This window comes from Anopheles moucheti, chromosome 2, assembly GCF_943734755.1.
Source record: "Anopheles moucheti chromosome 2, idAnoMoucSN_F20_07, whole genome shotgun sequence".
Taxonomy (NCBI): domain Eukaryota; kingdom Metazoa; phylum Arthropoda; class Insecta; order Diptera; family Culicidae; genus Anopheles; species Anopheles moucheti.
The window spans coordinates 16871181-16884265 of NC_069140.1; the positions used below are offsets into that span (position 1 = coordinate 16871181).

General features: G+C 48.7%; 3 protein-coding genes across 3 annotated transcripts in view; all 3 read left to right on the forward strand.

The window, feature by feature from the left end:
• Nucleotides 1-7745, forward strand: part of LOC128299537 (nuclear pore complex protein Nup88) — a 52550-nt gene extending 44805 nt beyond the window's left edge. Inside the window, exons 3-8 of the mRNA XM_053035535.1 lie at nt 2473-2598; nt 2978-3311; nt 3658-4491; nt 4578-4918; nt 7191-7439; nt 7523-7745. Coding sequence (XP_052891495.1) covers nt 2473-2598; nt 2978-3311; nt 3658-4491; nt 4578-4918; nt 7191-7439; nt 7523-7589 — 1951 coding nt within the window. The 3' untranslated portion in view covers nt 7590-7745. The remainder of the gene's footprint in view (nt 1-2472; nt 2599-2977; nt 3312-3657; nt 4492-4577; nt 4919-7190; nt 7440-7522) is intronic.
• On the forward strand, nt 5498-7046 carry LOC128299538 (opsin-1-like). The gene is made up of 2 exons (XM_053035536.1): nt 5498-5685; nt 5784-7046. The coding sequence occupies exon 2, from the start codon at nt 5792-5794 to the stop codon at nt 6902-6904; it is 1113 nt and encodes a 370-aa protein (XP_052891496.1). The 5' UTR covers nt 5498-5685; nt 5784-5791; the 3' UTR covers nt 6905-7046.
• Nucleotides 7746-8732: 987 nt separating the features above from the next.
• Nucleotides 8733-12689, forward strand: LOC128297670 (sarcoplasmic calcium-binding protein). Its single transcript, XM_053033350.1, has 5 exons — nt 8733-9072; nt 10253-10432; nt 11692-11859; nt 11921-12061; nt 12169-12689. The coding sequence occupies exons 1-5, from the start codon at nt 8953-8955 to the stop codon at nt 12397-12399; spliced, it is 840 nt and encodes a 279-aa protein (XP_052889310.1). The 5' UTR covers nt 8733-8952; the 3' UTR covers nt 12400-12689.
• Nucleotides 12690-13085: the final 396 nt, after the last annotated feature.

The window sequence follows — 13085 nt, forward strand, 5'->3', positions numbered from 1 at the left end:
AGTGAAGACTAGGAAACGGTCTCACAATGGCAAAGGCAGAGGGGTTATGCTGCAACCAGATTGCTTTATTGTCATCCCAATTCTGGTGGGGAGCACTCGAATCTGCAGTCCGTTCCTGTTTTCCACCTTCTATCCGTGTCGCTCTCTTCTTCATGTGTTACTCCTAACCCCCTTTTCACTGGATGACTTTTCGTCCGATTCCGACCAGACGGCAGAACCAGCGACCAGGAGGACAAACTGGGCAGTGATACTTGTACTTCTCAAGTTTGGGGAATTAGGGATACAAATGAATATTAACGTGTCCAAAAAGCGGGCTGGTGGTGCCCTGGTGGTGGTGGTGTGGCACTGACGACTCCATACCCTGATTAGCCGTTGGCCCTTGCGCATGTAAGGTTGTAGATCAACTCGACGAAAGGACGCGCGGATCGCGCCACGTGTGTGTGTGTGTGGGGGGGGCGAGGACGAAAGCGCGCGGGGTCTCATCAGGTTCGGGCCGTTATCGTTTTTCTCCCGCACGCCGGCCTTGTGGGAAATGGTAGTACTTTTTAATTTTACTAAATTATAATATACCTTCGGCACTCCGGGTTTCGCTTCCGCGCTAGGAAAGAGTTTGAATCGCCTTTTTTTTTCCTTGTTACTGTGTCGGAATGGGAGAACCGCATCCTGGCGTCCACTATTCATATGTGAATTACAATGCTGACGATGCAGAATAACGGAAGCGATTTTTTTTGGTTCAATTTGATTCTACAATGTAAAGATTTAAACAGCGACAAAAAAAAGCGTCCTGAATGGACGAGTTTCATTTTTGGGTTTTTTTTTTCTGGAGGGAGGGACTCCCAAAGAGCAATATATCCTATTTAGACCAGATGCAAATGAGGATTTAACACGAGCTAATCGCAAAGTGGCCGGATACAGTGCGAATTTTTTAGATCGCTCTGACCTCTTTATTTCTGTGGCTAATTAGCGATTCTACTTTTAGAGTTCTGAGTGCCGAATTAATGTCCCATTGATCGCTTCTTTCTCGGTGACAATTTTATCAATTAGAAGGTTTTGTTGTTAAAATGATTCTGTGGCAGTAAAGCGGAGCGCCAGTGAGCAACATTGGAGAAGGAACGAAAAAAAAACCTCTTTCGCCGGCCTCCAAACGCACAAGTGTCAAACGAACGGACGCAAATGTACAAATGATGTTTACCTCGTGTTTGATGGTGCACTCTGGGTGCCGCCGGAAAATATGCCCCAAAACAATCCCTTTTCGGAACTCCCCCACCCCCCACCATCTGACAACGGTGCAGTTCCGTTCCCGAACCACTTAGCACACCCATCGCGGGTTTGCGACCCAGTGTACCACGTGGCACCCAAACCAGAGCAGCGAGCTTTAACGAACACGGTGGTCCCACACCGCGGAATGCCGCCGAAAGCTTTCGGTCTCACGGCCAAAAAAAAAAGAGGATTAAACACAGTGTGCCATGCCGCAAACACACAGTGTTTATAGATTTTTATTTACATTTAAATTTATAAATTAATTCGAAGAAAATGCAAAATACATGTCCGGGAGTAGTGGCCGGTGTTGTGTGTGTGTATGTATATGCGGGAGGAAAACTTTTCGATTTATTTGCGTTTGCCAAACCCACCCCCCAGAAGAGGGGGGCTAAAGGGCGCGAAGGGTCCATCCTCCCACTCTGCCACCTCTCCCAGTGAGCGAAAGTATTGTGCCATCTTTGTTCCAAACTGGCCCCCAAACCCGAAAGCCCTGGGCGCGCGCGTTTTGTTCGCGCGGCTTACGACAGAGTGCGACATTGGGGTGTGGTTTGTGTTGTGTGTCGACGTCGTCGGTACTTCGGGTTCATAATTTTCCCTTTGATATCAAATGGAAGTACGCCGTTGCACCACTTACCACCCATTTTGTGCGGTGTAGACCCATGGGATGCTGTGTGTGTGTTGGGCTGAGATTTACCCACACTACACTTTCTCTCTGTTTCTCTCTCTCTGTGTCAGGTCGGTTGGCCAAAAACGCATCGTACGAAGGCTACAAGGAACGCTGTTCCGGCGCGCCGCGGTTTGTGCGGATTAATATAAGTCGGGTATATTTATGTGTTTACACGCGGTTCGGTTCGTTTGTCACGGGGGCCGAAAGTTTCGCTTTTACCTTTCGGGGGTGGGGGGCGGTAGGTATTATGATTCAATGACTCCCACCGGCAACCAGCCAGCCAATTGGTGTGTGTGTGTGTATGTTTAAATAAAGCCATTTTTCAACCAATCTTTCGCTCCCTTTCTCCCTGCGATTAATCGAAATGAGCAGTACTTATGGCGAAACTTTTAATTAGCATGTTTCGCAAAAGGATACGCGTCAAGGATTACGGTCGGAATTTATCGGAAAAACGGTTTTACGCTTAAATCCATCTCGCTCCGTGAGTCTAATTATTGTTGTAGAATATGTTTCTCATCCGTTTCTTTCTCATCTTTCACACGCAGTGCCTACAATCTGGACGAACATCTATTTAACGAAAATGCAATGCTCGAGCTGCTACAGATCCGTTGGCATCCGGCATCCCCGACCGATTCACACTTGCTCGCACTGCTGTCGGACAATTCGATAAGGTAAGCAAACGCCGTTTTGCCGAGAAAGAACCCGGTCCCGCAAACACTTAGATGCGCCTACGCCCAAGGTACGGGACACCGTAAATGCGTTCGGCCAAAACCTCAAAAACCGAACACCATTTATGTCATCACACTTGGTCACAAAACGCCCCTGTCGGTGCATTTCTCCGGTGCAGCCACCGGATCATCGTTGATCCGGCATGATTACGCCAACGGGAGTAAAACCGGCTGCGGCGTCTGGGGGCTCCCCCGGTCCGATTCCGATTTCGGAAGCATTGGGTTTTGGGCCGACTGCGCTTGAACCGAAAACAACGGCACACACACACAAAAAAAAGTAATTCCCACCCTCTCTCTCTCTCTTCCTGTATGTGTTTTGCAGAGTGTACGATGTGGACTCGCTGCGTCATGTGTGGCGCATTGGACCGACACCAACACCGCAACCCGTCATCACTGCCGGAATCGCCGGATCGCCCGGGCCCAACGTGTCCAACGTGGCCGGTATCACTTCGAAGCTCGCCTATCTTAACAGTCTGGGCGATACGGCTGTTGATTTTGACATCGCACCGCCACGTGTGGTTTCTTCCGCCACCGGTGGAAGTGGCCCCATCGGCGATACCACGTTCTCACCGACGACGACCCTGTCAACGACGTCGTCAACGGTCACCACAGCGAAACCGGCCGCCATTACTCCGAAGGAAGGCACCCTCATGAATGTAGGTACCACCACCACCACCTGGGCGATGCTCTTGCACCCGTTTGTTTGCTCATTCGCTCCCACCACGAGTTCGTCCACGTTCGAGCACGTGACAGGATGCACCACAGCAGAAATCATTCTCGTTTCGGGCGCACTCATTTACGGATGCATTGTCTCCCGCTCACCGCGTCACTCAGTCGAATGGGTGTGGTGCCGCCCATGCCATTTATGTCCCATCTTGGTGTTTGCACAACCTCTCTTGTGCCAATATCGCATGTGTGCTTCTTCCTTTTCGGTTCTCTGAATATTCATCCTTTTTTTTCCTTTCATTTTGCTCCTGTGTGTCCACTCATCCCCAAACGCAGGATTCTTTGATCGCGCAGAAGAATAAAAAGGCCCCGGCGTCCGGTGCACCGGGTACGAAGGTTGAATGGCCGATTGTGATTCTGCGAGGCGACGGTAGTGTGTATGTACTTTGTGCCGGCATCGACACCAATCGGCCCAAGCTGCAGGGCCCGATTTCGATTCAGCCGCAGGTCGACGATAACTATGGACTCGATTCCTGTTCGCTCATCGTCATTCCGACGCTGCCACCGACGGTCATCATTGCCGAAAGCACGGGCAAAACACACCATGCGCTCTTCCTCGAGGAGTCCTGCCCGCTCGAACGGTCCCACGCATCCGAGCTGTCGGACAGCAATCTTACCATGCACCCGTGCGAGTGGTACCTGCACGTATTGGAAACGGTCGAACTCGAGCTGGGGCTACCGAGCGTCGAGGAAACGAAGGAGGCCAAGTCCTACTCGTGTCCGCTGCATCTCAAGCGCGACCCGCTGAACGAAGCCCGCTACTTTGCCTACCACAACGCTGGTTTGCACGCTGTCACGCTGGATTTCACTCGTCCGCTGCATGCGTTCGTCCAGCAGGAAACGAGCGACGAGGATCTGGTGGAGAAGTATCCCCTGTTCAGCTCACACAGCCGGGCCGAATACGTCGTTTGCACGAAGGCACTCCAGAACGCCAACACGAACGCTGTGCTCGGTTTCACACTGCTCCAGTCACCGTCCGGGTTGGTGCTGTTCCTTGCCTCCGGTCAGGTCGTTTCGCTGGATCTGATTACCGATCACAGCTTGATTCGCAAGTGGCCACTAGCGGGAGCGAACAAAAACACCAACAATGGCGAATCACCCATCAAAAATGTAAGCCTGTCGACGTGTTGTGAGCGCCGACAAGAAACACTCCGCGGTGTGTTACAATTTTTGAGCATTCTTCTCTTTATTTGCAGATGTTGAAAGACTCATTCCAGAAACGCATACAATCGATTCTTAAATCGGGGCTCACACAACCCATCCTGAAGCTGGACCAAACCACCGAACCAACGCCGCAGGAAGCGTTCGAGCTGCTGACACAGGCCACGCGAATGCTGCGGGAGAACTACTTCGTGCGGCACGACAAGGCACGCCAAGAGATAGAAAAACGCGAACACGTCCTGAAGCTACTGAAGCAGCAGCAACAGAGCGATGTTGAGGAATTGCAGGCGGAAAAGCAAAAGATTCGCGCCACGGCTGAACGGCTCGCGGAACTGTATGAGGATCTATGCGACAAGCAAAACTCCCTGTACAAGCGGTAAGTCGAACGTCGTCGTCATAATCGTTTTAAAGGCAGTTGCATTTACGTGCATGAACACGTGCGGGGTTTACGAATGGAATCGGACGCGAGGCGCCGGCGGTGACAAGACGCCCTAAAATGCCTTTCAACCATTTCTACACTTTTCTTTTGCATAACTCAATTATCGCCATAATTCTGAACTCTTTTGGATTGATTTCGTGTTTTTTGCTGTAAGAATCTGTAAAGATGTATGCATTGAATTAGTTCCGAAATCCCGCTTCAGCAATGTGTTTTATGTTTGTCAATGCTGTAATTTTGGGAATGTAAAGCAAAATGCATATTAAGAATGCACATGCACCAAACGACGGCACTTGAAGACGGTACGAAGCCATAAAGTTAAATAGATCGGCTGAACTTCTACTGGGCGTGGACGATTTTCTTCTGCTGGAACGCGCTTGTAACGTTGTCTTGAGTAACCCCTTAGCGCACAAGTAAAGGGAAAGGCTTAAGATACCGGGGAGGAATTTTTAACTCAATTACGGTGCATCGGTGCAGAAGGCGCCCTATAAAAGGTGCACCCAGCGGTCAGTGCAAATTGAGTCGTTCTTGGTTCTTTGCAGCCGTTGCAACGTTAGCCTAAACCATAAGTCTGAAGTAGTTCGAGTAACATCGATTTTCTTCAGCTTATTGGAACATCAGTGAAAAGTGAAAAGTGTGTGTGTTTCGCAACAATTACCTTAACCGGCAATAACAACAGCAAGTGCAAGGGATCTCTTCCGATCGTGGTAAGATGCAAACGCCAAACGTCGTCCCGAGGGACTTTTGATGCGGGATAGATGTTCTTGACCCTTTTTCGTTTTGTCTTTCGCATTCTGTTGCACAGTTGTAACAATGGCAGCCTTTGTTGAACCGCATTTCGATGCCTGGACGCAGGGATCCGGCAACATGAGCGTGGTGGACAAGGTTCCACCGGAGATGCTCCACATGGTGCATCCCCACTGGAACCAGTTCCCGCCAATGAACCCGCTGTGGCACTCGATTCTGGGCTTTGCCATCTTCGTGCTCGGAATGATCTCGATGACCGGTAACGGTTGTGTGATGTACATCTTCACGAATACCAAGTCACTCCGAACCCCCTCCAACTTGCTGGTGGTCAATTTGGCCTTCTCCGATTTCTTCATGATGTTTACCATGGGACCGCCGATGGTGATCAACTGCTGGCACGAGACCTGGACGTTCGGACCGTTCGCCTGCGAGCTCTACGCCATGCTTGGATCGCTGTTCGGCTGTGCCTCGATCTGGACCATGACTATGATTGCGTTTGACCGATACAACGTCATCGTGAAGGGTCTCTCGGGTAAACCGATGACCAACAACGGAGCCCTGCTGCGCATCCTGGGCGTGTGGGCGTTCGCCCTGTTCTGGACTCTGGCCCCGCTCTTCGGATGGAACCGATACGTGCCGGAGGGTAACATGACCGCTTGCGGAACTGACTACCTGACCCAGACGTGGCTGAGCCGCTCGTACATCATCATCTACGCCATCTTCGTGTACTGGTTGCCTCTGCTGACCATCATCTACTCGTACACCTTCATCCTGAAGGCTGTGTCCGCCCACGAGAAGAACATGCGCGAGCAGGCGAAGAAGATGAACGTCGCCTCGCTGCGTACGCAGGAAGCCCAGAACACCAGCACCGAGATGAAGCTGGCCAAGGTCGCCCTGGTCACGATCTCGCTGTGGTTCATGGCCTGGACTCCGTATCTGGTCATCAACTTCACCGGAATCTTCAAGGCAGCTCCGATCAGCCCGCTGGCCACCATCTGGGGCTCGCTGTTCGCCAAGGCCAACGCCGTCTACAACCCGATTGTGTACGGCATCAGCCATCCGAAGTACCGCGCTGCTCTGTACCAGAAGTTCCCGTCGCTATCGTGCCAGGATGCACCAGCTGACGATGGACAGTCGGTAGCATCGGGAGCGACGCAAGCCTCGGAAGAAAAGGCCTAAGGATCTGTTCTAGTCTGACAAGAGAACCGTTGACCCGACCCGTTGACTCGACTGCTTGACAAACTGTTTAGTATTTTAATTTGAGGAAGCAATAAACTTTTTTACGCCCTCCTGTTTTTCTACAGTCGGGCGGGAAAGTGAATTCTAACGGCGTTTATTATGTACTTTGAATGAAGGCGGCCATTTTTTTTAAATGCTATCGCGCTCTATACATCCCACCTTCCTCTATCGCTCATTGCTCATCACACTCACACTCGTGTTTCTTTCCTTCCCCCAACAATTGCAGGGCTCAGGAAGTGGTGCGGCTTTCGACATTACGACTGCCAAAGGGATCCTTCTCCGAGAAACAGTTTACCGAGAGGATCGAAAAGATACACCAGTCGGTTAAGTTGTTGCAGAAAAATGTCGATCAGGCCAAACAAAAGATTACCACGCAGCAGATAGAGCTGGAAACGAACAAGAAAACGGCAAAGGAGAAGACGTTCACGTTGCCGGTCAAGCAGGAAGACATCATAAAGCAGATCATTGGAGAAATGTAAGTATTGTGCAACATATTAGCGGTATTGTATCAGTTCGTCAGAACTTCCATATGATATTAATTTCCTTGCGTTTACACAGGTACACACAAATCGATTCAAACGTGAAGGACGTGAAGAAGATGAGCGGCATTCTGAACCTCACCTGAAGGACTCGCTGTTTTTTTATGATATTTACCTTAACAGCTACATTTGTTTTATCTTTGAATTATCCATTTTCTTTCCCTTTCTCCAGTAAGAGTTCCAGGACAAATTAAACGATAATAAACGCGTGAGCGCGTGCAAATCGGGCACGACTCGTAAATTTAAAATTTCAATGCTATTTTGCTGTAGGAGAAACGTTTCACTGCTTTGCAGCGCCATCTGTAGGCCAGTGAAACATTTCATAATAAGCCGCATTTACACGTCCGAATCGCATCGAGCAACATCTATTCGTCAAAAGTGAATTCAATGTCAGGTGGCAGTTGACAAAGAATTATCCCAAGGATTTTGCTGGAGTTTTGTGAATTTGTCGAATAATTGGAAATAACATTACGCCTCAAAACAGGCACTTTAAAAATAAACGCTAAAGAATGTATTTGCGAGACTAAATAATGTTTGCAATGAACAGTACTTTTATAATTCAAAAAGCAAAATTAAACTGCTCACAGCTGCTCTTCTTTCGATTATGCTAATATCTTTAAGATAAATTCTGGATTATAGTTGCCAACCTCATCCAAAAACAACATTTGTTTGTTTTCAATTAAGTTTCTTCGCAAAACGGCCTGTAAATCTCTAGTTTGTTGTGATATTTTACGAACCCTTTCTACTTTACTAATAACATTCATCCCGGTAGTGGTAGCAACTGTTGTTTTCCGTTTTACACATAATTCACCCTTCCAGAACAACAAGACCATCGTGTCGGCAAAGAAGTGCGTGCGTACGGGCACACAAACCCAACATCGCGGTCACACACATACCACTGCCAAGAAGCCGGGTTCAAAGTGTTGGTGTGAGTGTTGTGGCCAAAAAAAAAGGCACCAGGCACCACAACTCCGGTCGCCGATGGACCAAAAATACCAAAACATCCATGCACCAGAGCGGGATGCCTGCCACGCACCGACAAGACGACGATAGGGGGTTACCTTCCAACTTCAACGGCAGCAGCAGCAGCGCGCAGCTTTTTTTTGTTCGGTACCGTTGGAGCGATAGAGAGGGCTGCAACTCGAATGTACGGTGTGCGGAGATACGGAAAAAATTCAAATTCGTCGTCATTTCCAGTTGCTGACTGCTAGCGATCGGCGTGTAGAGGAAGTGCGTCGTGAATTCGGCAAAACCCTCCCTTCGGTGTTGGTGTTGCAAAAGTCGGAATACAGCACAATTGAAACACTCGAATCCAAAGGCACTCGTTTCCAAAACTAATCGGTCGCTTGTGGTGATAGACAAAAAAAGTGGTTCAGTGAAAGGTCAAGCCTGTGGATTTCTCATTTCGCGTTGTGACGGAGTTAAGTGAAGAAGAAACGCATCATCAACATGTCTTTTGCACTGTTGCGAAGCAATAGCCGACCAGCGCTGGCTGCGATCGAGCGACAGGCCCGGGTTCTCTGTTCCACCCTGGCAATTGCCGATTCTTCGGCTAAAACTGCAGGAAAGGTAAGCTCTTCTTGTTTGTAAAATGCGATACAGATGTAACTACGTAAATAGGATCTCTTGTATGGGACGGGCAGCTACGTCTAGACGAGCCCCCAGCGAAGAAACCTTTGAAGAGCAAAAAAAATCCTCCTCTTATTGGTTCCACAACGTGGAAAGCATGAAAGTCTCTCATTTAGAACGCATGTGATAATTGTAACCCATTTTCAGTAAGCATGATCCCAACACTTGTTTGATGGAAATTGTTCCACAACAAAGCAAACCCCCCAGAACACAGCCATGCGCAATAAGCACTTCTTCAGCTAAACTCTGCTCTTCGGCGCATTTGCAACGCATCATTGCATCCCGCACGAATGTTGACGCCGGAACGCCAGAGGACACCACCAGGGACAAATATTTGGAAAACAAAACGACACCACTTCGAGGCGCACGCCAGAAGCTTCAATCGCGCTTTGTGTGATTGGTTATGCTCTGTTATGTCATGACCGATTTTGGGCTAGTGCATGTGTGTGCTATGTTGCACCACGGCTAACAAGCACTTTATTTATTATACCCGGTCTCCCGACCAACAACAAAAAAATCCCTCCCAGACGAACCCGTACCCTTGGTGCCCATATGATTATGTTGCTGGGTAGCGCATGTCTCTCTTTCTCCAGTTTCTCTTTCGTTGGATTATTATTCGGTAATAAGTAGAAAGGTCTGCGATGGCATATCACGTCACATGACGCGAACCCAGTCCAACGTGTTGGTGTGTTTGACCGAAGGGATAGGTTTCCCTTTTAATCATGCATCGAAATCTTTGCCCGCGTTTCATTTGTGTGTGATAAGCACGGCAAGATATAGGCCTCCAGTTGGTCAGCTTCTTATCCAGCCGAGCGGTTCAGAGTGCTCTAATTTTGACCCCTGTGTCCTACTTATTATGCGCCTTATGCTCCAGACGACACGTAGCGCATGTTGACAGGCTGATAATGATTTATTTGTACAAGAGCATCGTGCAGCAGGGGCAAGCATGTTCTCGCTCACGTTGCCACTGTTCTCTGCTGGGATGACTGCTTCACGTGGTAAATCATTGTGACTGTTCACACATTGAACACGATGGAACACAATTTCCATTACCTGTTCTGCACCCCAGTCCCTTGAATCTTCCAACCTTCCAACTGCTAATGCTCATCAATCTTTGCAGACGACCGAGAAAAAGGCCTACCTGCAACATTGCCAACCCGGCAAGAGCTTCGTCTCTACATCCGTGCGCAAGTACTCGAAGAAGACGGCCGCCCCGGAACGTGCGTACAACAGCGATTCGGATTCGGACTCGGATGACGAGCGCGAAACTACTCCACGGCAGCGTCAGCGTAAGGAGCGTGTAAGTATAGCAACAACGAGCGCGTGTACTACCAACCGATCGATGTCGCGATCGTGGCACGGCTGATCTCAAGGTCTTCTTCAACTTCACGGGAGCTGATCGTGCCCCTCAGGGGTCGATCAGCCACGGACCGCGTTACTTCTGAACAGAGAACAGTTACACAGCAGATTCGAAGGTACCTGTTTGGTACAAACCTGCACACAGACGCACGGAGGCACACGGAGAGGAGGCTGCAAGGTCATCTTTTGAGGTGCACAACAGAGACCCAAATATGAGGCTTGTTGTTACCTAATTCTTCTAGCGCTCTGCGTCACAGACAATGGCAGTCGCATAGCCGTCGGTGAAGAGAGAATAGAATTTAAATTAAAGCCCTGACCAAACGGGTTTGAAATATTGGGAACGATCGCCACTCCAAAACCTCAACCCTCATTGCATATTCAGCAGAAGATCGTCGCCTTCCGGCGGGTATCGTCGTCCAGCTTTAATTTTGATGGAGGGGATAATCTGTGGGCGGAATAACTCGAATCACAGCGCACACCCCGATCTATGATCGTCTTTGGAGCTCCTCATGAGACAATGGTAGCCAGATTTTCAGCTGGTTTGTAGCGTTTATGGGTCCCATCGTGTTATCATGCTTAAGTAGAAATAAGCGACAGCGTAACATCACACCAACACACGCTTAAAAGCGCGGCGATCGTTCCACGGATAAGCACGCGTTTTTTTTTTACGATCATTCCATCCACAAATTCAGCGGTAGATCGCTGAACCGGTGGGTTGTGTGTATGTACAGATGTTGCCAATATGAAAACAAAAACCGCGATAGACGCAGAACAGTGGCAAGTTTTTATGTTACCTGTGTTTCGCCTTTCGCTTCACTCACTAACACACTTGTTAAAACAGCAGCAGGAACACGAGCACTTGCAAAACCAGAAAATAAAATGTTTTACCGATCGTTGACCGTCTAGCAAAAGGCGCGTTGCAATCTGTCGTGCGACAGACACGTAGCAGTTTGCTTGTTCCATATCTCCCAAATGGAAAATCTGGCGACAATGAGTCGTTTGATATAATGACACCCCATGATCGCGGCTAAACAGCGACACATTAAATACGAATTAGTAACGAATTTCCAATGCTTCCCCTTTTGGACAGGTCTTTCACGCACCGGAAAGAAGGAACGCGGTATACTAACATAGATACATGTCTGGCCTTGAACTTCGATTTTCTCACCACACGCATACGCACTCTGCTTTACTTTTTAGGGCAATTCCGAGTTCTGGCGGCGTAAGATGCGCACCCTGCACGGTGTGCTGGATGTCAACAAGGATGGGGTCATTTCGTACGATGACTTTATGTTGCTGGCGGAAAAGTTTGCCTCGCTCGGCCATCTCGATATGAAGGCAAAGAACGAATTCCGTGACATCATGAGAGTAAGTGCTACGGTGCACATTCATGAGGACATTCGTTAACCGTTTTCGCTTTGCTTTGCAGACTACCTGGGAATCGCAGTGGGGAGAAATTACGCCCTATAATCTAGTCACCGTGGAGCAATACCTCACCGAGATGCATCATGTCGTCAATGATAAGGATCTCAAGAAGAAGGTGCACCGCTTTCTGCCCTACCTGTACAAGGTAAGTGCTAGACGGAAGCGAACGATTAACCTCTCAAAGCTGGCAAGACGTTCCGTGTTTCCTTCTGTACTGTTCTATATCGTTTCCCTTTCCAATGCTTTTTACAGGCCGTTGACAAGGATCGGTCGGGATCCATCTCGCTGAACGAGTTTAAACTGTTCTTCCGCTGCCTGGGTCTGACGGAGGAGAATGCAGCCGTTTCGTTTGCAGTGATCGACAAAAATGGCGACGGCCAAATTACGCTGGACGAATTCGTCAAGCTCGGCAAAGACTTCTTCGTCAGCGAGAAGGAAGCACACGTGTCGCGCATGTTCTGGGGACCGCTGGTTGATCACTAGAGATCGTGTATCCATTGCGAATCTTCAACATTGCCACCCATGCATGCATTGCGCAATCGAACTTACTAATTAACCGTAGGATGTGACAAGTGTTTTAGGGTGTAAGTACATGGTAGCTTGTAAGCTGATGATTTGTTCTTTCCTCTGTCCGTTCGTACTCGTTCGTATACTTTTCCACTCCATCGCTCATTTCATCCATCATGCCGGGCTTCTAACCGGACGAGCTTCTAACCGAGAAAATGTTGTGAACACAATTCAACAGAATGTAAGCATCATTTGTGATAGAGCAATAAAGCGTATTTTGAATACAAAAACAAAAGAACACCAAACGGAACTATTGTGGTCCAGCAAAATGGGAAGCGCAGTGGATCACATTTGGCACAATTGGATCCTGCTAATGGCATAATAATCACCTTCAACGACACTATAAAAGAATGCAGCAATCGCCATGCGCATGCAACGATGCCTTCAACTCGATTAGCTGTTCTTGTTATCCTAACGGTTGCTTGTTTCGACTCAATTCCCATAGTTTTAGGAGCAGTGCTGCAGTACATCCATCACCCGGAGTTGCTAAACACCAAATGCAAAATAAGCGGCAATACGATATGTATGTATTATACTCTTCCAACACTCGATTCACGTTCTACATCCAATTAATGTTCTTTCTACTCCGTTTTAGTTTCACC